Source organism: Typopeltis vanoorti, chromosome 14, assembly GCF_054136105.1.
Source record: "Typopeltis vanoorti isolate ZY-2024b chromosome 14, IOZ_Tvanoo_1.0, whole genome shotgun sequence".
In the NCBI taxonomy this organism is placed as follows: Eukaryota; Metazoa; Arthropoda; class Arachnida; order Uropygi; family Thelyphonidae; genus Typopeltis; species Typopeltis vanoorti.
In genome coordinates this window covers 20,894,804-20,919,175 of record NC_143562.1, presented here as the reverse complement: position 1 = coordinate 20,919,175, position 24,372 = coordinate 20,894,804, and the positions used below count along the sequence as shown (strand labels likewise).

At 37.9% G+C, this 24,372-nt stretch overlaps 1 protein-coding gene across 1 annotated transcript in view; it reads right to left on the bottom strand.

Annotated features, from left to right (window-relative positions):
* LOC150099286 (uncharacterized) overlaps positions 1 to 24,372 on the bottom strand; it is a 623,534-nt gene that overhangs the window by 423,107 nt on the left and 176,055 nt on the right. Inside the window, exon 10 of the mRNA XM_090404213.1 lies at positions 23,900 to 24,084. Coding sequence (XP_090260339.1) covers positions 23,900 to 24,084 — 185 coding nt within the window. The remainder of the gene's footprint in view (positions 1 to 23,899; positions 24,085 to 24,372) is intronic.

Sequence of the window (24,372 nt, the reverse complement as noted above, 5' to 3'; positions counted from 1 at the left end):
GTAAATTTTAACTTAGACAATTTATAACCCTTGTGGACTGGTAATGCTGAGGTAACTATAATCCATTAAGCAAATATTACTATCTCTTAAAAAAGAACCACACTGACATGAAGTTTTAGAAATCCACTACTACTATTACCTGTCAGCTAAATTCAGCCTTTTTATAATATTTAAAATCCTCACAACTTACCTTTCTGAAATGTGCCTGTGTCAGCATGTAATAAAAAAAAAACTTGGTAAATCACAAATATAATTGATGTAGTTCATATTTTATGAATTTTTATGATAATGTTGTTTAATCTACCAGTTTAGTCAATGAATAAAAAAAATTGAGTATTTTTACCATCACTGTAATGGAAATATGACATGTTAATGGACTATAATGCTTCTTTGAATCAGTATAAAGAATGTAGTAAACAATGTTGGACAAAGGATGAAAGGCAGAACAGAATGTAAGAAGGCGAGTGGTAATGGACAGAAAGGAGAACAAGAATGTAAGAAGATGAGTGGTAATGGACAGAAAGGAGAACAAGAGACCATGACTGTAGGTACAGAAGCAAGTGAGAATGACTGCAAGACAGTGCAAGTAACTGTAACAATGTAATAGACTGACAGCAAGAAAGTCAGTGTTGACTTTCATGCTGTCAATTGACTACTAAGGCAATTGACTTCACATTAATTGCCTTGGTATCCCATAATCCAAAACACATATCCTTACAGACATGTATAATGCTAAGCATTATGGGAAGGGCTACTACCCAGACCAGTTTTGACCTTTATTGAGGTCTCATTACTGGGAGCCAGACCCAGAAGAAGTCATGATACTGCAGAAGCCATGCTTAGCATTACACATGTCTGCAAGGATATGTGTTTTGCATTATGGGATGCTAAGGCAACTGATGTGAAGTCATTAGCCTCTATATACAAGTAGCCCAGTCATGAAGTGACTTCATGCACAAACTTTGTTTGCTTACACTTGGATAAAGGATGAAACCAAAAATATAATTTCTTGGCATCTTTAATTTATAAGAGAGTTGGAACTGGCAGTGGGAACAAATGATTTCAGTGGGAACAAGGAAATGTGAGAATGAATGGATGGATGTGAAAATGGAATGTGGAGCAGAGTCATAGCCAGATAGAAGATTTAAGAATGGCCATGTCAAAAGCATATATTTCAAAATGCTCTATATAGAAGGTTGCTTAGGGAAGAGCCTGTAGATGAGCCTTCTGTTTATAGATGGTGTCCTTTCAAGTAAGTAACTAGTGTGGAAGACAAAAATGAATAGATCAATGAGGAACAGATCATATCAGGGAGAACACATTTTTAAGTAAAGTTAAAGTGTTAGAAAGGGTGAAGGGATATTAGTAAATATAGAAGTGATGTCAAAGTTAACCATGATATCAGTACTGCTTAAAATTAAATTTTGGATTAAAGATTTGGAGTGGAATTTTTTTAATATAAGATGAAGTATGATATAATAGATTATATCCAAAACCTTGGGTGGACACGTTTAGGAGTCCCACCAGAACACCTGAGCTTGGTGGCAGAGGATGGTGACCATTGGAAGTCCCTCTTGCAGCTGTTGCCCCCACAACCCAATTGGGAAAGGTGGGCCTTGAAGATGTATATGAAGTATGACCAGTTGGAGGAGGAGAGTTAAAGATGTAGTTAAGTGTTTGGCTAATTAAGGAGGAGGAGTCAGTAGCATCAACTACAGAATGGAGAGTGTTAGTGAGTTTATGAATTTTGGATAAACCATATATCCAGGGGGAATGTAAAAATATTTGAGTTTTTTAATTAATTCTGGATTAATTAAATTTTAATTAATTCTGAATTAATTTTTTAATTAAAGAAACTAATTTAAAAAATTAGTTTCTTTAAAATTAATTTTTTAATTAATTTTAAAGAAACTGTTTAAATGTCTTCTTCTGGTAATTGGTGGGATTATAATCTAAAAGTTTGTATGTGGTGTGAATGATCACACCACATACAAAGTAAGGCATTCATTTTACAACTGCATTCACTGGTATCAAGGTATCATGATATTCCCCTTATCTACCCTAGTGATTATTATATTCTTGTCTTTGTGTAATTTATAGGTACATCCAGTTAGGTATTTCACTTAAGCAGTGAAACTTGCTTAAGGATGTTAGTTACATCAAGCTTGATGTTACTGGAAATATCTGGAGGGCAGGATGTGAATGCCACATGGTATATGTAACATGAGGCCTAACATCAGAACTTTACAAGGCACTATTGCAAAGTTGTGGCCTAAGTTAAGGCAAAAAGCAATAGATCTGAAAACAGGACTTGAGATTCACCAACTAAAGTATATGTCACTATAAATAAAGCTTTCTTACAGCTCTCTCTCTCTCTATTTCTCTCTCTCTTTCCTAATTCTTCTCCCTAGAACTATCCATTCTTGAGGATCACAATTTTTCAGATTTTGGCATTCATTATTATTATTATTATCATTCAGGCCTCCATGGAGTCAAAAGACTCATCGTGGGAGGTCCTTTCTAAGAAACACAAGTTTATCAAGACTCATCGTGGGAGGTCTTTCCTAGGAAACACAAAGTCTATCATACCACTCCTTAAATGCATTGACCGTTCTCACTCTCGCCACTCTATCAGGCAATGCATTCCATGGTTCAACCACCCTCCATGCAAAGAAACCACTCCTCACCCTCTTGCTCACAGTTTCCTTTCGTAACTTCCAGGGATGGCCTCTTGTCATCGCTCCTTCCTGCTGTTCAACCAAGCGAAATAACTCCCCAGTGTGAACCCTGTAACCACCTCTCAACAGTTTAAAAGTCTCAATCATATCACCTCTCCTTCTTCTATCCACCAAACTCTGCAGTCCACATTCCCTCAGCCGATCCTCATAACTATTATTGTACAGTCCTGAAACCATCTTTGTTATCTGCCTTTGTACCCTTTCCACAGTTAATTTATCCCCTTCAAATTCTGGGGACCAAATCTGAGAACAATAGTCTAAGTGTGTTCTGATCAGGGTTTTATACAACGGAATGATAACTGTTTTATCTCTGCAGGTCAGTGTCATGCTCAATATTGCAACAATCCTCTGTGTTACCTTCACCACATTTGCAATATGTCCCCTAAATTTCAGGTTTCTATCAATCAGTAAAACTCCTCCCATAGAATATGCAGCATCCCATCGATGTGTCCCAAACCTCAAGACCTTACATTTTGCTTCATTAAACCGACACCACCATTCATTTGACCATCTATCTAGCTTATTCAAATCCTCTTGCAGGGCTGCTGCATCTGCACTATTACTAATAATCCTTCCCAGCTTCCCATCATCTGTAAACAACTGAATATCCCCTTGCAATCCACTGACAATGTCATTGATATAAAGGTTAAACAATATAGGTCCCAGTACTGAGCCCTGTGGGACCCTACTTGTAACCCTCTGCTTCCTTGAAACTACCCCACCATACACAAATCTCTGATACCTATTGGACAACCAATCCTGAATCCAGTTGACCAATCTGACATCCAGACCCATGTGCTGCAACTTAAATATCAGCTTATCATGTGGCACCCTGTCAAATGCCTTCGCTGTCTAAGAAAATGACAGTATATGCCTTTCCCTCATCTAATGCTCTTGTAATTTTATCATAAAAGGCTAGCATATCGTTAAAACAAGAGCGTTCCTTCACAAATCCATGTTGACTCTCACAGATAACATTACCCTCATCTGCCCAATGCTGTATATGGTCCTTCACTACTTTCTCCAAGATCTTACTAACTACTGATGACACACAAACTGGCCTATAATTAGACATTCCAATCTGCTACAGCCCTTATGCAATGGCACTATCTTACCTTCCTTCCACCCATTACATGGGCACCTTTCCCGAAGCCAGACTTTCATTGAAAAGCCAGGTTAAACGCACTGTCAGTTCCTATAACCTGAATTGCAATACTTACCAGCCTGGTGAATTACCGGGCTGGTAAGTATGACAAGCTTAGGTGTGTGCTTGGGTCAGTGCCATGGCATGTAAAACTGCAAGGGCTGGATGTTGATAGTGCATGGGAGGTGGTTAAGAAGTGTTTGCAGGAGGCAATGGTTGACTGTATACCAAGAGTCTGAATAATAAATCAAGTAGGGGTTAAATGGATGAATAACACTATTAAGCTTGAGCTGCAAAAAAAGAAACAATTGTGGAGGGAATTTAAGGAGAAAGGTGACCAGCAGGCGCAGGAACAGTATAAAGCTCAGGCCAGGATGGTAACAAGGGTGGTAAGAAAAGCAAAAGCGGATTACGAAAGAAAATTGGCCATGCAGGCTAAAGAGAATCCCAAACAGTTTTTTCAATATGTTGCAAGTAAAAGGAAAAATGTTCATGGCAGAATAATTTTAAAAAATGCTGAGGGTAGGGAGGTAACCGAATCAGTCGATATTGTGGAATTACTGAGCGAGCACTTTGCAAGAGTATATCATCCAGGTGGTGACTTTGCAGGAATGGAAGAACCAACAGCTTATACTGGAATTGTGATGAATGAAGTAGAGGTAACTAGTCTATTACAGAACCTCAATGTCAATACATCTGTGGGATTGGATGGCATACCAGCTCGTGTCATACGTGAAGCAGCTAAAGAATTGTCAGTGCCCTTAACCATTTTGTTTAATTTGAGCCTCGGGTCTGGGTCAGTCCCAAGGGGGTAGAAAGATGGGAAAATAGTTCCGCTGCACAAAGGTGGTTCCAAGGCTGCTGTTGAAAATTACCGGCCAATCAGCATTACAGGAATCATTATCAAGGTCTTAGAGAAAATAGTCAAGAGGAAAATACAAGACTGGATATAAGAAAACGGGATACTGTATCGGGGACAGCATGGTTTTGTGAAGGGTAGGTCATGCCTCAGTAACTTGCTCACGTATTATAACACAGTGACGGCTGAACTGGATAAGGGTAATGGGTTTACAGTGATTCTACTGGACCTTGCTAAGGCCTTTGACAGGATACCACATGGAATTCTAATCAGTAAATTGCAGCATATGGGGATGGACATAGGGTTGGTGAGATGGATAGGAGGGTGATTGACGGAGAGATATCAGAGAGTGGTTTACTCAGGAGTAGAGTCCACAAGACGGCCTGTAACTAGTGGTGTGCCACAAGGATCTGTTCTTGGACCACTGCTGTTTAATTTGTTCATTAATGATATAGGAAAGGTTCTGAGAGGAACAGTTCATTTGTTTGCAGATGATGCGAAGTTGGGTAGGGCAATAGTGAATGCAGATGACGTCAAAATTTTGCAGGATGATTTGGATAGATTGGAGGTCTGGGCTAAGGAGAATGGATGTCAATTTAATATGGCAAAATGTAAGGTTATGCATTTTGGGGTGAAAAGATTGGCAGCAGTTTACTGCATTGGTGGAACTGTGCTCCAGGAAATTGATGAGGCATGAGATTTAGGAGTGTTGGTGGATAAGGAATTTAAATTTAGGGGACACATTGCAAAAGTGGCCAAATCAGCTCATCAAATCTTTCGGTTGCTGAAGAATATGTTGACAAGCAGAGACAAGCGGGTTATTGTTCCTCTGTATCGAGCCTTGATAAGACACCATCTCGATCACTGTGCCCAGATTTGGTCACCTAGGTTTCTTCTTGATGGGGAGGAGGTGGAGAGGATCCCGAGGTGAGTGACCAAGATGACAGCAGGTGTCTGTGGAATGAACCTTATGAGAACAGGTTGAGGATTTGTGGGTTGCAAAAATTGGTTGATAGGCAGAGGAGGGGAGATATGATTGAGACATTCAAATTACTGAAGGGTTTCTATAAAATTAATTCAGAAGATATTTTTGAGAACAGGGTTGGTTGTGGGAGGACTAGGGGATATCCATGGAAACTGGGCAAAAGTGTGGTTAGTAAAGGTGTTAGAGCTGGGTTCTTTACTTTTAGAGTAGTGAATGAGTGGAATGCGCTCCCTGAGTCTGTGGTGGATGCTGTGACGGTGAATAAGTTTAAGGCAAGGTATGATAGATACTGTATGAGTGACGAATAGTTGTGATGAATATGATCTGGGGCCTCCCTCGATGAGTCTAATGACTCCCTGGAGTTGCCCGTAATAATAGTAATATTATTATATGATGGCACCATGAAGACTAAAGACTCATCATGGGAGGACACTCTGGACTACTACACCATCTAGTACACACTAACATGCTACTTAAGCTACCACACACACACACACACACATATATACACACACACACAATAGGATCTATCATCCACTAATAGTATTTTTGTCTGTCAATTGTGTGTATGTTCTCTGCAATTTGCCTGTTTACAAAATGAAAAACCCATGTTTCTGGGCGAAAAAAATCTTACTGCCTCCATATAAGATTTGCTAAATTCACCTTCAATTGAAAAAACTGATATAAAGATTATTCTAATCATGATGAAAATTGAATTTGGGTCTTTTCCATTCAAAAGGTGTAGTGTCTCATCATTCTGTTATAGGAAAAAATAAGTAACCAACAGATATCTGGAAAACTAAATAGCAAAATATTAATTAAATGTCCAGTGTATTATATTTCTTTCTGATTTTTAAACTATTATGGAATAATTAAAGACAATATATATATAATTATGTTGTATATTAAGTATTAATTAATGAGAATTTCTTTTACAATAATTTTCTCCCAGTAAAGAATAAATCATTCTTGATGGTAGGCACATAATCCTTTGGACATCTGTTCTACAAATATGCCTGGTGCCAGTCTGAGTAACAACAGTCAGAGCAAGTGTTTTAGGATCAGGCAGACTATATCATGATAATGAGAAGGAAGAGTAGGAGTCAATTGTAATGCTAATAGACAGCAGATTGAGAATGACTGCGAGAGGATATTCTACAGAACAGATTATTATGGAAGTTATCAAGAATGATTCAATGTATGCTTGGAAGAAGAACTGGTTAAGAAAATATCAAGAGAATTTTAAGCATATAGTTGATTTGCATTATTTTATTGCCTACAAAAATATACTTTTCCATTTCATTTGTTATGGTGGAACTGGTAATAAGAAGCTGGCAGTTGTGGCCATTAAAATCACCAAGAAAGATGACTTTGCTATTTTGGTACTTGAACTGCAAAAATTCAAGCATTATGGATAAGAAGTTGAAGATGTCAGAGTATTATCTGAATATGGAAAGTTTCAAGGATAGCAGATGCATATTACAGAATGGGGCAAAGAAATCTTAAGCCAGAGAAGGTCAAAAGAGAATAGTATAGGTGTTGAAAGTTTATTTTTCACTTGGTTAGAATATAATAAATTTAGTTTAATCCTTTATCCAAGTGTGAGCAAACAAAGTTTGCACCTGAAAGTATCTTCATGACTGGGGTAAGGTGGTACAACACCAGGGCAACTCCTTGCAAAGGTGGAGCAAGATAACATCACTCGTATCTCAGAATCTCCCATAATGCAAAACACATCTCCTTGCGGATATGTCTAATGTTATGCATTAAGGGAAGGGTCACTACCCAAACTAGTTTAGACTTTATGAATAAGTAAAGCCATCTCTAAAAATTCGGACGATCCCTAGGCCACTCAATTGTGGGCGAAAGACCGTCCATCTCAGCGTTAGCTCCACTCAGTGATGGCCTTCCACCACCACCACCGAGCAGAACCGCTCGTATTCCAAAGAAAAGCATTCACCAACAAAGCCCCTCACCGAGTCGTGCCGGAAAACACTTTCCCCAGAGACTCAAATTGCTCCCAAAACACATCTCCTTGTTGATATCTGCAAGGAGATGTGTTTTGCATTATGGGAGATACTGAGATAGGAGTGATGTTAGCTTGCTCCACCTTTGCAAGGAGTTGCCCTGGTGTTGTACCACCTTACCCCAGTCCTGAAGATACTTTCAAGCACAAACTTTGTTTGCTCACACTTGGATAAAGGATTAAACTAAATTTATTATATTCTAACCAAGTGAAAAATAAACTTTCAACAACTTTCTCTAAAACCAGAGTAATTTATTAAAAAGGTGGCACACCATTTGGCAACTCCTATAGGTAGAGATGACCTTGCTAATGCTTCTGGCTGGTATCTCCACTTGGGCCTGGCTCCCACTGAAGAGACCTCAATAAAGGTCAAAACCAGTGGAGACTCAAATTGCTCCCAAAACACATCTCCTTGTTGATATCTGCAAGGAGATGTGTTTTGCATTATGGGAGATACTGAGATAGGAGTGATGTTAGCTTGCTCCACCTTTGCAAGGAGTTGCCCTGGTGTTGTACCACCTTACCCCAGTCCTGAAGATACTTTCAAGCACAAACTTTGTTTGCTCACACTTGGATAAAGGATTAAACTAAATTTATTATATTCTAACCAAGTGAAAAATAAACTTTCAACAACTTTCTCTAAAACCAGAGTAATTTATTAAAAAGGTGGCACACCATTTGGCAACTCCTATAGGTAGAGATGACCTTGCTAATGCTTCTGGCTGGTATCTCCACTTGGGCCTGGCTCCCACTGAAGAGACCTCAATAAAGGTCAAAACCAGTGGAGGCTATTATGAGTTCACTCTCTTAAGGATTTTGCCTTAAGAGAGCAATTTGAGTCTCCGGGGAAAGTGTTTTCTGGCACGGCCCAGTGAGGGACTTTGTCGGTGAATGCTTTTCTTCGGAATATGAGCGGTTCTGCTCGGTGGTGGTGGAAGCCCATCACTGAGTGTAGCCAATGCTGAGATGGACGGTCTTACGCCCACAATTGAGTGGCCTAGGGATCGTCCAAATTTTTAGAGACGGCTTTACTTATTCATAAGGTCAAAACTAGTCTGGGTAGTGGCCCTTCCCTTAATGCATAACATTAGACATATCCGCAAGGAGATGTGTTTTGCATTATGGGAGATACTGAGATAGGAGTGATGTTAGCTTACAACACCAGGGCAACTCCTTGCAAAGTTTATTTTTCACTTGGTTAGAATATAATAAATTTAGTTTAATCCTTTATCCAAGTGTGAGCAAACAAAGTTTGCACCTGAAAGTATCTTCAGGACTGGGGTAAGGTGGATAAAGGATTAAACTAAATTTATTATATTCTAACCAAGTGAAAAATAAACTTTCAACTTTTATCAAAGAGATGTTTTATTAACTTATATTTCGCTGATTTTCAACTAAGCATCATCAGAGCACAACACACTTGTACACGCGACAGTGAGTGAGTGAAACAATATAATTGCAAAGGACAAAAGATCTAAAGTCCTATTTTTGGCACCCTTTAACGGAAAAAAAAAAAAAAAAAAAACAGCTATGCAGGAGTTTCTCGTAGGATAACAGTCTCCCAAATTTTTGGCAAATTAATGCAACATGTCAAGCTGGAAACTCTGATCTGCTCGCCTAAGAATAAACTTCACTCTTTAGCACACCCAGGAGTGTATGAAGTTCCTTGTGACGGTGACTTGGCCTATTATGGGCAAACAGGAAGATCAGTTAACATCCACCTGGAAGAAACATGAAAGATACATTCGCTACTATTACTATGGCAAGTCGGGACTGGCAGACCACGCTTTGGACACTCCTTCACACAGGATTAGATGTAGGAAAACGAATGTGCTATTTAGAAGTCGGTATAGATCTGAAAGATCATTTTTTGAGTCAGCAATGGCTTTGAAGAATTCTCCCAACCTTAACAAATATGGTTGCATTAATTTGCCAAAAATTTGGGAGACTGTTATCCTAAGAGAAACTCCTACATAGCTGTTTTTTTTTTTTTTTTCCCGTTAGAGGGCACCAAAAGCAGGACTTGAGATCTTTTGTCCTTTGCAATTATATTATTTTACTCACTCACTGTCGTGTGTACTAGCGTGTTGTGCTCTGATGATGCTGAGTTGAAAATCAGCGAAATATAAGTTAATAAAACATCTCTTTGAAAAAATTTTGTGGTGTTAATACCATGAAAAATAAGTCATGAATAACCGTCAACACCTAAGCTTATCTGTTACTTTGAAAGACTGTTAGACAAATCAAACAGTGACAGAACCATACTATTAAATTTTCAAGAGGAATACAAAGAGTGGTATATAATACTTGAGATAGAAAAAGCTGGCAAAAACTTGAAATATGGAAAGGCAGCTGGAGGTAGATGATATTTGACCAGTAATGCTTAAGTATGGAGGTATAAAAATTTTTCAGTGGCTACACTGCATACTATAGAGGGCTTGGAAAGAAGGTCGAATTCCCAATGAATGAAGTAGAGCTCTCTTGATACCCATCTGTAAAAAAAGCAATAAAGCTGAATGTGAGATTATTATTATTACTATTATTACTACGTGACACCTCCAGGGAGTCCAAGGACTCATCGTGGGCACACTACTCTACTTCGCTAAATACATCTCATCCTCTCCACCACTACTTAATTCTCTAACTATGACACTACTACCATCAACACCACTATCGCCCATCATCACCACCAACAATAGTATTTTTTGTCTGTAAATTGGGTGTGTTCTGAAGGCCAATTTGTCTGTATGTGGGATGAAAAACCCGAGTTTCTGGGAGCAAAAACCCTGCTACCACCGTATGAGATTGGCTAACTCAAATTTAACTGAAAAAGCCCATTTACAGAAGAATTTTTCTACTAAGTGTTCCAGGTAAGATTTATGCAAGCATACTTGAAAAGAGGTTTGAAAGATTGTGGAAGAGAAACTTGGAGAAAAACAAGCTGGGTTCAGGCCAAATAGAGGTTGTCAAGATCAGATTTTCACTTTAATACAGATAGTTGAGAAATCATAGGAATATGACAAGGATCTGGACTTAAGTTCTGTAAAAGGCATATGACAAGGTGTCCAAAGGAAAGCTTTTCAAACACTTCAGTTATATGGGGTGAATGGAACATTACACAGAGAAATACATAGCCTATATATATATAAGTTGTCAGTCAGCAATCAGAACTGAAGGAAATAGGTGAAGATGGTTTGATGTAAAATCAGGGGTAAGACAAGGATGTACATTATATCTCCAATCTTATTCATCATCTATATGAATCACATTATGAAAGAAAGTGATATTAGAAAGTGATGAAAGAAAGCCTAATATTAGAATTGGAGATGTCAAATTCAGCTCTTTGCTTTATGCAGATGATGTTGTACTCCTGATCATAGCTAGCAAGTCTCTCCAGGATTCTCTAACTAAATTAAATAACAGTTATAACAAATTTGGCATGAAAATCAGCAATAAAAAGACTAAAACAATGAAAACAGTCCATTCAGAAGGCAGCTATATTCTGAATGGAGATCGTATAGAACAAGTAAAATATTTCAGCTATTTAGGCACAGATTTTAGTGAAGATGGCAGGTTAAATCTGGAAAGAGAGCACAGACTAATCAAAGCTGGTATGGTGGATAGCCAGCTTAATAAATTTATATGGAATAAGAGAGAAATTAGCCAAAAAACCAAACTAGTAGTATACAAGTATTCAAGTTAGTATTAAGTTATGGATCTGAGAGTTGGGTTAGAAATAAAGCAATTGATCAAAGACTATAGACCACAGATATGAGGGGTCTGAGAAAAATTAGGAGAATGAGCCAATGGCATCAATAGCAGAATCAAATTAAAAATGAAGATATTAGAAAGGAAATTAACATTATTAGCATTCAAGAAGAATGATTGTTATGGGAGATTTTAACTACAGTAGTATAAATTGGAGAGAGGAAGATGCATGTAGCAATAGGGGAATGGAATTTCTAGAATTCTTGAGGGACAAATGTCTTAGGCAACATGTAACAGAGGGAACAAGAGGTTCAAGAGTTTTGGATTTGGTTATAGCATCAGAAGAGTTGATAATAACTGAGATGACATCTCTCCCACCAGTTGGAGAGAGTGACCATATGGTTTTGACTTGTAAAATGAATAGACATGCAGGAGTATCAAAGAGACGGGAGCTTATGTGGAATTATAAAGCAGGTGATTATAATAGTCTTAGACGTCAACTTCGGGAAGTTTCATGGAGGGAGGAATTGGAAGGCCGGGATATCATTAGTGTGTCGGAAATTGTGAAAGAATATTTGTTAGCAGCAATGGTAAGTTGTATACTACGAGTGAAGAAGAGGACACAATTTGGAGTAAAGTGGATGACAAACAATATTAAACAGGAATTGCATGCGAAAAAGAGGCTATGGAAGAGATATAAGGAGACAGGTGAAGAGAAGATGCATGAAGAATATAAGACACAGGCCAGAAGAGTGACCAGTGTGGTAATGAATGCGAAACTGGAATATGAGAGGAGATTAGCCCTAAGATCCAAAGAAAATCCTAGGGAATTTTTTAGCTATGTGGCCAGTAGGAGGAGAAATGACTGTGGAAGAATGATATTGTGGGATAAAAATGGGAATAGAGTGACTGATGCAGAGGACATAGTGGAATTGTTCAATGAACACTTTATTGGAGTATTTCATCCTAGAGGAATCAGTTTTAATGCTAGAGGGATAGGGCTGGTTCGAGATTTAGAAGTACAGGAGGAGAGTGTGTTTCAGATACTGAGTACTCTGGATGTCAGTAAAGCTGTGGGACTGGATGGTATTTTACCTCGAGTTTTGAGAGAATGTGCTAGGGAACTGACAGTGCCTTTAACCTGGCTTTTCAATGAAAGTCTGGCTTTGGCAAAGGTGCCCAGGGAATGGATGGAAGGAAGATAAGATAGTGCCATTGGATAAGGGTGGTAACAGACTGGAAGTGTCTAATTATAGGCCAGTCTGTGTGTCATCAGTAGTTGTTAAGATCTTGGAGAAAGTAGTGAGGGACCGTATACAGCATTGGGCAGATGAGGGTAATGTCATCTGTGAGAGTCAACATGGATTTGTGAAAGGGCGCGCTTGTTTTAGCAATATGCTAGCCTTTTATAATAAAGTTACAAGAACATTAGATGAGGGAAAGGCATATACTGCCATTTTCTTAGACTTAGCGAAGGCATCTGACAGGGTGCCACATGATAAGCTGATATTTAAGTTGCAGCACATGGGTCTGGATGTCAGATTGGTCAACTGGATTCAGGATTGGTTGTCTGATAGGTATCAGAGAGTTGTGTATGGTGGAGCAGTTTCAACGAGGCAGAGGGTTACAAGTGGGGTCTCACAGGGCTCAGTACTAGGACCTATATTGTTTAACCTTTATATCAATGACATTGCCAGTGGATTGCAAGGGGATATTCAGTTGTTTGCGGATGATGAGAAGCTGGGAAGGATTATTAGTAATAGTGCAGATGTGGTAGCCCTGCAAGAGGATTTAAATAACTAGATAGATGGGCAAATGAATGGGAGTTTCGGTTTAATGCAGCAAAATGTAAGGTCTTGAGGTTTGGGAAACATCGATGGGATGCTGCATACTCTATAGGAGGAGTTATACTGGAGGAAGTAGGGGAGACAAGAGATCTGGGGTTGATGATTGATAGAAACCTGAAGTTTAGGGGACATATTGCAAAGGTGGTAAAGGTAACACAGAGGATTGCTGCAATTATGAGAAGGACACTGACCTGCAGAGATAAGAGGGTTATCATTCCATTGTATAAGTCTTTGATCAGACCACACTTGGACTATTGTTCTCAGATTTGGTCCCCAGGATTTGAAGGGGATAAATGGACTGTGGAAAGGATACAAAGACGGATGACAAAGATGGTTTCAGGACTGTACAAGGATAGTTATGAGGATCGGCTGAGGGAATATGGACTGCAGAGTTTGGTGGATAGAAGAAGGAGAGGTGATATAATTGAGACTTTTAAACTGTTGAGAGGTGGTTACAGGGTTGACACTGGGGAGTTCTTTTGCTTGGTTGAACAGTGGGAAGGAGTGATGACAAGAGGCCATCCCTGGAAGTTACGAAAGGAAACTGTGAGCAAGAGGGTAAGGAGTGGTTTCTTTGCGTGGAGGGTGGTTGAACCATGGAATGCATTGCCTGATGGAGTGGTGGGAGCGAGAATGGTCAATGAGTTTAAAGAGTGGTATGATAGACTTTGTGTTTCTTAGGGGGGACCTCCCCTTGAGTCTTGACAGACTTTATGTTCTTAGGAAGGACCTCCCACGATGAGGCTTTTGACTCCATGGAGGCCTGAATAATAATAATAATAATAATAATAATAATAATAATAATAATAATAATAATAATAAAGAATGTCTCAGCAGGGCTAATCTAAGGTGGTATGGCCACTTAAATAGAATGTGTGAGGATAGCAAAACAGGTGTTTGATACTAAGCTGCCAGAAAAGAGACCAAGAAGAAGACCAAGATCAAAGCGGATTGATTCAGTCAATAGTAGCTTAGAAGTACAAAATGTTAAATATGACAATATTGATGTGCACACATATAACAAAATTACTTGGTAGAAAATTGCTGATAGGAGAATAATAATGTAAACTTAATGATATAGTGCTGTCATAGTAACCTGAACACTCCTTGTGGTTACATATCACGAAATTGATGATGATGACATAAGCACAAATGTCACCCTTAGTACAAAGAAATAATACAGAGCGTAGTATAGACAATTAAGATAAAATGATTACCTATGTGAGAAGATGTCAATCAAGACAGCAGAGATATGGTTTACACATGTTGAAGACACTGTATAATTGCAATTTTGAAGTTTGTTCAAAAACAGGGCAGTATATTTGTAAGTGATGGTGTATGTCATTTATGTATGTTTGTGTTTATGCTACAAATGTTGATTAAGTGTTAAGTGGATATGGCAGTGATTTGTAGGTAATCTGTGTGTGTGTGTGTGTGTGTGTGTGTGTGTGTGTGTGTGTGTGTGTGTGTGTGTGTGTGTGTGTGTGTGTGTGTGTGTGTGTGTGTGTGTGTGTGTGTGTGCAGTACCATCGACAGGGTGTAGCAAAGAGGCAGCCTGCCTCACAGCACGGCTTAATAAGGGTGCTCGTCCAGCCATATTGCGGGAGGCGCAATCGCCTACTCTAACAATTCCTGTTAGCGTAGCAAGTGCGGGAAGAAGTTTTTTCAAGCTTAAACTGATTAAAAATTATTTGCGAACAGCACTGACCCAAGAAAGATTGGTTGGCCTAGCAACTATATCGATAGAAGCGGACATAGCTTATAATTTAAATTTAGAAATACTTGTAAACAGTTTCATTGTGTGATATCCCCGTAGAGCAAACATTTAATTAATGTTATTATGTAATCATTTTGCATTAATGTTTCTCTTGTAATAAAAACAAAATAGCAATTGGAAATGTTCTTATATTTTTGTCTTATAATCCATCAGGGCCAATATTTAATTGTTAGCCTCAGGGCACGATTTAATCTGGCAACAGCCCTGTGTGTGTGTGTGTGTGTGTGTGTGTGTGTGTGTGTGTGTGTGTGTGTGTGTGTGTGTGTGTGTGTGTGTGTGTGTGTGTGTGTGTGTGTGTGTGTGTGTGTGCGCGTTGCTTTTTATGAGAGACTTTTCGATGCAGTGATGATAAACCTATTTGTTTTTCTTTTCTTTTCATATTTTTCATTTTCAGGCTGAAGAAGAGTTCAATAGAGTTTAGATATGTACTGAAAGATGACAGATCCCTGGATATGCTTCCCCCCCATACCATAACATGTTATGACAAAGAATACACTATCACCACTTACAGACATCCAAACCTAACCTGTTTATGAACCAACTCCAATTGCAATTACAACAACCACTATATCATGCATCAATTAGACAATTTGATTGTCTAATTGACAAGAAGTTACTCAAGACAGTGATGCAGTATAGCATGCAAGATCGCTGTCTTGAGTAACTTCTTGTCAATTAGAATCAAATTGTCTAATTGATGTCAAATTGTCAAAAAGATGCTATTCTAACAGGAAGAGAAATGGAAGGATACAGTATTTTTTGCAAGGATAGAAAAGACAAGGAAGGGAGAGCATGCTGCTGATGACAGCATGGGAATTATGTCAATATAAGGTAGACATGAAAGAAGGAAATAGTGGCAATGGTTATGAGGCAGTGTGGCATAACATGGAGGTTGACAGGAAGACATATTTAGTTGGATGTTGCTATAGGTCAGGGAATGTGGAGGGTAGTGCTAAAGAAATGTATAAACAACTGGATTAGTGAACAAAGGAAAGGTAATTATATTATGGATGATTTTAATTTTTGATAGGAATGAAGAGATAGCATTTGAGAACAAGGAAAATGAATTTCTTGAGTTCTTGAGAGATAACTAGCATGTGAAGGAGAACATCAAGAGTCCTAGTTCTGATCATTTGATCAGAGGATGTAACTGTGAGAGGGGATTTCACACTTTCCTCCAGTTGGTGAAAGTGATCATGAAGTGATCACCTCTGTTGTGGCTAGCCACATGCAGACTTTCAGGAGGAAAGGATATAAGTGGAACTATAAGGCTGGTGATTATGACAAGGTTAGAAGACAGCTTGGAGTTATAACAGGAAATGAGAAGTTGAGTGGTAAGGAAATAAATGCTGCATGAGAACTGACAAAGAAATACATAACAGTATCAATGTGTGAATGTATTCTAAAGGCCAAAAGGCTGAATAATGTAGGTGTAAAATCGATGAATGAGGAGCTTAAGCATGAAATCTGTAAAAATAAGTTACGTTAGAGGAAGTACAAATGAATAATGCTAATAATCAGTTACATGAAGAGTATAAAGAATAAGCCAGGAGAGTGACTCAGTTAGTAAGGAAAACGAAAGCGCAGTATTTGCAGAAATTGGCGAATCAGGCAAAGAACAACCCTAGACAGTTTTTTAGATTTGTGGCAAGTAGAAGGAAGAATGATCATGGTAAGATGATGTTAATGAATGAAATGATAGAATGGTACAGAAGACACTGTTGAGGCATTCAGTCAATTTATAATGTTTCATCCTGATCAGCATGGAATCATGAGGAACTTAAGTGTAAAGGACATAGGAGAGGATGGCTTAATTCTGAGTGAGCAGGAGGTATTTGAAGAAATAAACTTGATGTCAATAAGGCAATAGGATTTGATGACATATCACACTCATCTTAAGAGAATGTTCCAGGGAATTGGCAATAGCAGTGGCATGCCTGTTTAATAGGAGTCTTATAACAGCACAGGTTCCAAGGGAATGGAAGGAGGGTAAAATTGTTCCACTGCATAAAGGTAGTGATAAGGCTGTACTACCTTCAAATTATAGGCCAATCTGTATATCTGGAGTTGTGGTGCAGGTACTGGAGATATTGGTGAGAAGCAGGATACAGAAATGGGTTGATAACCACAGTATTCTCATCGATTATCAGCATGGGTTTGTTAAAGGGAGATAATGTTTTACTAACTTACTTATGTACCATAACAAGGTGACAAATACCTTGGACAGGGGAGATGCATATACAGTGCTTTTGCAAAATCCAAGTATAGCCTGCCACACAACAAGCCGGTAAATAAATTGAAACAGATGGGATGACTGGATAATAGACTTGTGAGTTGGGTCAGTGACTGGCTGTCAGATAGGTATCAGAAAGTTGTATATGTGGGTGATGTATCCCAAAATGAGGAAGGTCACTAGCAGTGTAATGCAGGGGTCAGTTTTGGGACCATTGTTGTTCAATTTGTATGTTAATGATGTTGGGATGGGTGTATCTAGTGAAATGCAGCTGTTTGCAGATGATGCAAAATTAGGGTGAGCAATGCAGAGTAAAGCAGATGTTATGGCCTTACAAGAGGACTTGAATAGATTGCATGAATGGGCAGGTAAGTGGAACTATCAATTCAATGTTGCAAAGTGTAAGGTTTTGAGATTTGGTAAGCAACGATGGAATGTGAATTATACACTTTAAATGCTCATCCAAGCATGGTTGGATGAGCATTAAGATGGGGAAACTTTAAAGGAAGTAGAGGTGATGAGAGATCTAGGAGTGATGGTGGACAAGGATCTGAAATTCAGGAGCCACATTGCACAAATCGTGAAGACATCACACAGGATAATGTCAATGATGTGCAGGACCCTGACATGTAGAAATAGTGAAGTTATGATGCCATTGTATAAAGCCTTGATCAGGCCTCATATGGATTATCGTGCAAAGATTTGGTTGCCAGGTTTTTGTGGTGACAAGGATATGTTGGAAAGAGTCCAGAGGAGATTTGCAAACGTGGTCAGTGGTCTTTGGAATGTGGAGTACAAGGACAGATTGAGAGAATGTAAGTTGCAATGTCTAGTGAATAGAGGAGGAAAAGAGGGGGAGGTGGATATGAGAGGGGGCAGGACAAGAGGCTGGATTGAGAAAAAAGAAATGAGAAAGGTGTGAGCAGAGGAGTAAGAAGTAGGTTCTTTGCATGGAGAGTCAAATACATTGTCTGAGTATGTTGTGAATGTAGACACAATGAATCAGTTTAAAGCATGGTTGGATGAGCATTGTATGCAATAGTATATATCTCCCACAATGAGTCTCTGAATCCATGGAGGTGAGATGTTAATAATAATAATAATAATAATAATAATAATAATAATAATAATTAAACTTGCCAAGAAATTATATTCTTGTGTATCCTTTATCCAAATGTAAACAAATAATGAGAGAATGTGCTAGGGAACTGACAGTGCCTTTGACCTGGCTTTTCAATGAAAGTCTGGCTGCGGGAAAGGTGCCCATGGAATGGATGGAAGGAAGATAAGATAGTGCATGAGGGCGGTAGCAGACTGGAAGTGTCTAATTATAGGTCAGCTTGTGTATCATCAGTAGTTAGTAAGATCTTGGAGAAAGTAGAGAGGGACCGTATACAGCATTGGGCAGATGAGGGTAATGTTATCTGTGAGAGTCAACATGGATTTGTGAAGGGCGCTCTTGTTTTAACAATATGCTAGCCTTTTATGATAAAGTTACAAGAGCATTAGATGAGGGAAAGGCATATACAGCAATTTTCTTAGACTTAGCAAAGGCATTTGAAAGGGTGCCACATGATAAGCTGATATTTAAGTTGCAGCACAGGGGTCTGGATGTCAGATTGGTCAACTGGATTCAGGATTGGCTGTCCGATAGGTATCAGAGAGTTGTGTATGGTGGGGCAGTTTCAAGGAAGCAGAGGGTTACAAGTGGGGTCCCACAGGGCTCAGTACTGGGACCTATATTGTTTAACTTTAATATCAATGACATTGTCAGTGGATTGCAAGGGGATATTCAGTTGTTTGCAGATGATGGGAAGCTGGGAAGGATTATTAGTAATGGTGCAGATGCGGCAGCCATGCAAGAGGATTTGAATAAGCTAGATAGATGGTCAAATGAATGGTGGTGTCAGTTTAATGCAGCAAAATGTAAGGTCTTGAGGTTTGGGACACATCGATGGGATGCTGCATATTCTATGGGAGGAGTTTTACTGGAGGAAGTAGGGGAGACCCTACTTCCTCCCAGTCCTATGTAAGGACTAAATCCTTACATAGGACTGGGGTTGATGATTGATACAAACCTGAAATTTAAGGGACATATTGCAAATATGGTGAAGGTAACACAGAGGATTGCTGCAATAATGAGAATGACACTGACCTGCAGAGATAAAACAGTTATCATTCCGTTGTATAAGACCATGATCAGACCACATTTGGACTATTGTTCTCAGATTTGGCCCCAGGATTTGAAGGGGATAAATTAACTGTGGAAAGGGTACAAAGGTAGATAACAAAGATGGTTTCAGGACTGTACAATAATAGTTATGAGGATCGGCTGAGGGAATGTGGACTGCAGAGTTTGGCGGATAGAAGAAGGAGAGGTGATATGATTGAGACTTTTAAACTGTTGAGAGGTGGTTACAGGGTTGACACTGGGGAGTTCTTTCGCTTGGTTGAACAGCTGGAAGGAGTGATGACAAGAGGGTGAGGAGTGGTTTCTTTGCATGGAGAGTGGTTGAACCATGGAATGCATTGCCTGATAGAGTGGTGAGAGCAAGATCGGTCAATGCATTTAAGGAGTGGTATGATAGACTGTGTGTTTCCTAGGAAAGACTTCCCTTGATGAGTCTTGATAGACTTGTGTTTCTTAGAAAGGACCTCCCACGATGAGTCTTTTGACTCCATGGAGGCCTGAATAATAATAATAAAGTTTGCAGATGAAGCATCTTCATATCTAGGTTATTTGTATATAAAGGCTGATGACTTCACATCAGTTGCTTTCGTATCTGATAATGCAAACCATGCATCCTTTCAGATGGGCAGAATGCCATGCATTATAGGAAGGGCCAGATCAGTTTTGACTTTCATTAAGGTCTCATCAGTGGGAGCCAGCACAGAGTCCTAACAATTTGCTCCAATGAACAAGCTCTGAACCAAGAATTTGAAATTAGTAATGAAACATTTGTAAAACGTGACTACAATAAAAATACAGTTCACAAGATACTCCATGAAAATGCCATTAAAAAAAAAAAGATTACAAGAATGCCATAGCCATACTGTACGTTAGGGACATTTCAGAAAAAATAGATAGAACACTACTTAAATATAACATTTAGACAGCGCTCACATCCCTGGCAAAATTAAGAAATTTAGTTAGCTCCTCCAAAAATTCCCTTCCATACCTTGCCCACCCTGGGGTTTACAAAATTCAATTTACCTGTGACCTACCTTACATAGGAGAAACAGGACACACTATCCGAATCAGAAAAGAGGAACACAAATGCCACATTAAATACCCTGCTAAAACCATGGTATTTAATGTGGCGTTTAATATTTAAACCACTATGGAAAAACATATCAGACCATACACTTCAAACATGCCACAGAATTGACTGAAAAGTCACTAAGTCCCTACACTGCACCAAAACCTGGTTTGAAAGAAAATTCAAAGAAGCCTCTGAAATATCATCCAAATCTGAACAAAAATGATGGATTAATTATTCCAAGAATGTGGAGAACCCATCTTCAACTCATATAGCAACCAGAACTACCCCAAACAGAAGAAAATCTCAATACGAAAGAACTTTAGAAATTGTTTAATCTAGTTCCATGTTTTTTTTCTCACCAGAGGTCACGCTAGGATATATGATTAACAAACATTTAGATTCATTTCACTTTTGTATAGTGCAGTGTCATGTAGCTTGCAGCTTGTACATACATATGTTTTCCTGATGATGATCTCAATACAGAGGTCGAAACGTTGATTGTTACTTGCTTAATTAACTGTTACTTGCTTGTAGCTGGTGGATTGTAGGTGGTGGAGATAGAGAGTTGTAGAGTAGATACCAGTGGCGGCCGGTGAAAATTTTAAATGGGGGTGCTGCATATACAAAAAAAAAAAAAAAAAAAAAAAACTTTTTTTTCCTAATCAGTAATGAATTTATTAATAAATAAATTTACATATTAAAAATATTTCATCCTCACCACGAACAAACACTAATAATAAAGGTTTTATATCAATAGCAATGACAAGTGCAAACGAATATCGGCGTCGGATCACAGTGCGTTGGTTTCGTGTAATGATAATTGAAAAAATATAATTCTTTTCATATTTTCAACAGTGACACTCGTCATAATTTAGCCTTGTATCTATAATAAATAAATAATTATATGTTATTTTAACAAAATAAAATAAGATTTACAAAAAAAAGTTCACCATGAACACGCACCAATAATAAACATTTCATATCTCACAGAAATAACGAGCGCAGGCATAAGATATCTAATGACGTAGCGTGCAATGACAGCAAACGAATATCGGCATTAGATCGCAGTGCATTTGTTTTGTGTAACGATAATTGAAAAAATATTATTCTTTTCATATTTTCAACAGTGACACTCATCATAATTCAGCCTTGTATCTATAATAAATAAATAATTATCTGTTATTTTAACAAAATAAAATAAGATTTACAAAAAATGTGCATAAGCTTACTAAACATACACTGCTGTTTGAGCAGTTACAGTTGGAAATGATGTAATGTGCAATGACAAGAGCAAACGAATATCGGCGTTAAATCGCAGTGCATTTGTTTCGTAATCTAAAGCATTAATCGAACAATTCCAATTATTAACTATTCAATCACTGTCAAAATATAAGCTGTATCCTTTAACAAGTTGTACTGCATTTATATAATGTTGTAAGCATTGTTATTATTTATAGACACAAACAAAATTTAATTTTTTGATTTTTTCCTTGGGGGTGCTGCAGTGTCGCAGTGCTTATGTACGGGCCGCCACTAGTAGATACCCTCCCTTGATGAGTCTTTGGTGCCAAGTAATAATAATAATAATAATAATGTTAAGTAAAGTAATTATTCTAACACATGGGTTGTGGCTCTATAAATTCTTCACCAAGAATATAATTTCTTGGCATCTTTAATTTATAGGTAGTTTCCTCTCTGGCTGTTTGCTTTATATCATGATGGATAGCTTCTAATTTCTTCAGATTTATCCACACTGCAGCACTCCTCTCCATATCCTCATAGAGAAATACAGAGTACTGATGACAGTACTCTCTATTCCTCTCATTCACTCACTTCGCAATCTTGCAGTGCTCAAACCATCCAAGCTTTGATAACTTAAGCATTAATCTTCACATGAGGTAAGGCAATTTAGTTACCTTCAAAACAAAATGATGTCCTGTCTTTTTTCCTGAAAAAAAAAAAATTGACTGAAAAGGCACTAAGTCCCTACACTGAACCAACACCTGGTTTGAAAGAAAATTCAAAGAAGCCTGTGAAATGCTGAAATATCATCCAAAACATAGTTCACCAGACAAGATTACTCCTCTTAGGCTAGCATTTACCTCAAACTTTTCTTGGCACAACATCAAATACCAAGTTTGCTAAATATCCAAAAACTTCATGTCTTTTTCTGCTCAAGTTCTGTCTTACAGGTATGCATGCTTCCACAGGTGCTGCTTATTTCAAAGAATTGGTATTCATTCCATTACTTTCTATTAAGCTTATAAGAACATGCACAGTAGCTGCTACAAATCAATTGAAAGTCCAACTGCAAACCCACCAACCCTGCTTCCTTCCACCTGTCTGCAGTCTCAAGAACAGCCTTCCACAAGAAATGTTCTCCAAGGACTACACTTTCCAGTTATTTAAAACCTCTATTAACACATGGCATAAACATGCTATAAGTTCTGACATCTTGTATGTGAGATTGATAAACAAAACAACAAAAAAACTACCAACCCCTAATTTACACCAAAAGTTTATTATTGTTATTGAAATACATTCAATTTTTACTATACTTACTCAGTCACTCACTCAATGCAACAAATAACAAAAAAAAAGAAAAAAAAAGTTCCAGCCAAAGCAACATAGCAACTAAAGTATTTTAAAGGCAAAAACAAAATTCTGTAAAGGGAAATTTACAGAATTTATATCAAATTTCCACTACAACAAGCTATTCACCTGATACCTACACATTCTTTTGATGTCAGACTTATGGAGAAGACACTGGAAGAGTTACTATAACACTGAATATCAAATGAAAAGTTTACTAAAAAACCCTCCAATTTAACCCTTAAGTAATCTAAGATTAAAATACTGCATACACTAATGCTAATAGTTACATAACTTTGCCACAGTGTATGGTTTCATGAAATGGGAAGAGCATGGTGAGCCTAATTAAAGTACCTGGTTCAGCACTTTAACCGAACACTATGAGCAGGAAGTTAAAAGACCAGTCACAACACTGAATACCATAAATTTGAGAGTATTTATTCTAGAGAGTCAGTCTAGGTGATGCTTATGTAAACAGATGTACTACTAAGAATGTTTCACCAAAATGAAACATTTTTTTATTGGTGATCAGAGCTTAATCCACCTTTACCACGAGTTGCCTCAGACTTGCACTACGTGCAGGTGCAAACTTGACTTACTTGTCTGTTTGCTTACTTGGGAAATAGGATTAAAAACCAAATTTATATAAAATATAAAATTACTTGGTATCTTAAATATAGATTTATGTTTTTATTGAAACAAATAATACAATGATACAACAACTTACTGTTCGTAGCCCAACAGGAATTCCACGTTCTGTAGGTCCAATCCCATCATATTTTGTTGCTTTAATTGTTGTATTTGTTGAAGTAACATCTCTAGTTGGAACAGCATAATAATTATCAGTATGAATGCTATTTCCATCAATTATTAATTTTCGGTCTAAAAGTACAGCATTTTCAGGAACATCATCTAAAAAACAAAAATATGCAAACAAACTTATAGATAATCAATTAAGTTTTCTGAACATTTTAGGTAAAACACTAAAATATTTATATAATATTATAATATTTTATTATACTGAAAGTTATACTGAAAGACTGACTGAAACCGAGAAACAGACAGCAAGTTAATTTAATGACACACACAACATGTTTCGTCAAAAATGACTTCTTCAGGTGTGGGAACAATTAAAGCAAATGAAAAAACTATAAAAACACTGTGCCATTATAATAACTTGCCACTTAAACCTCAACACAT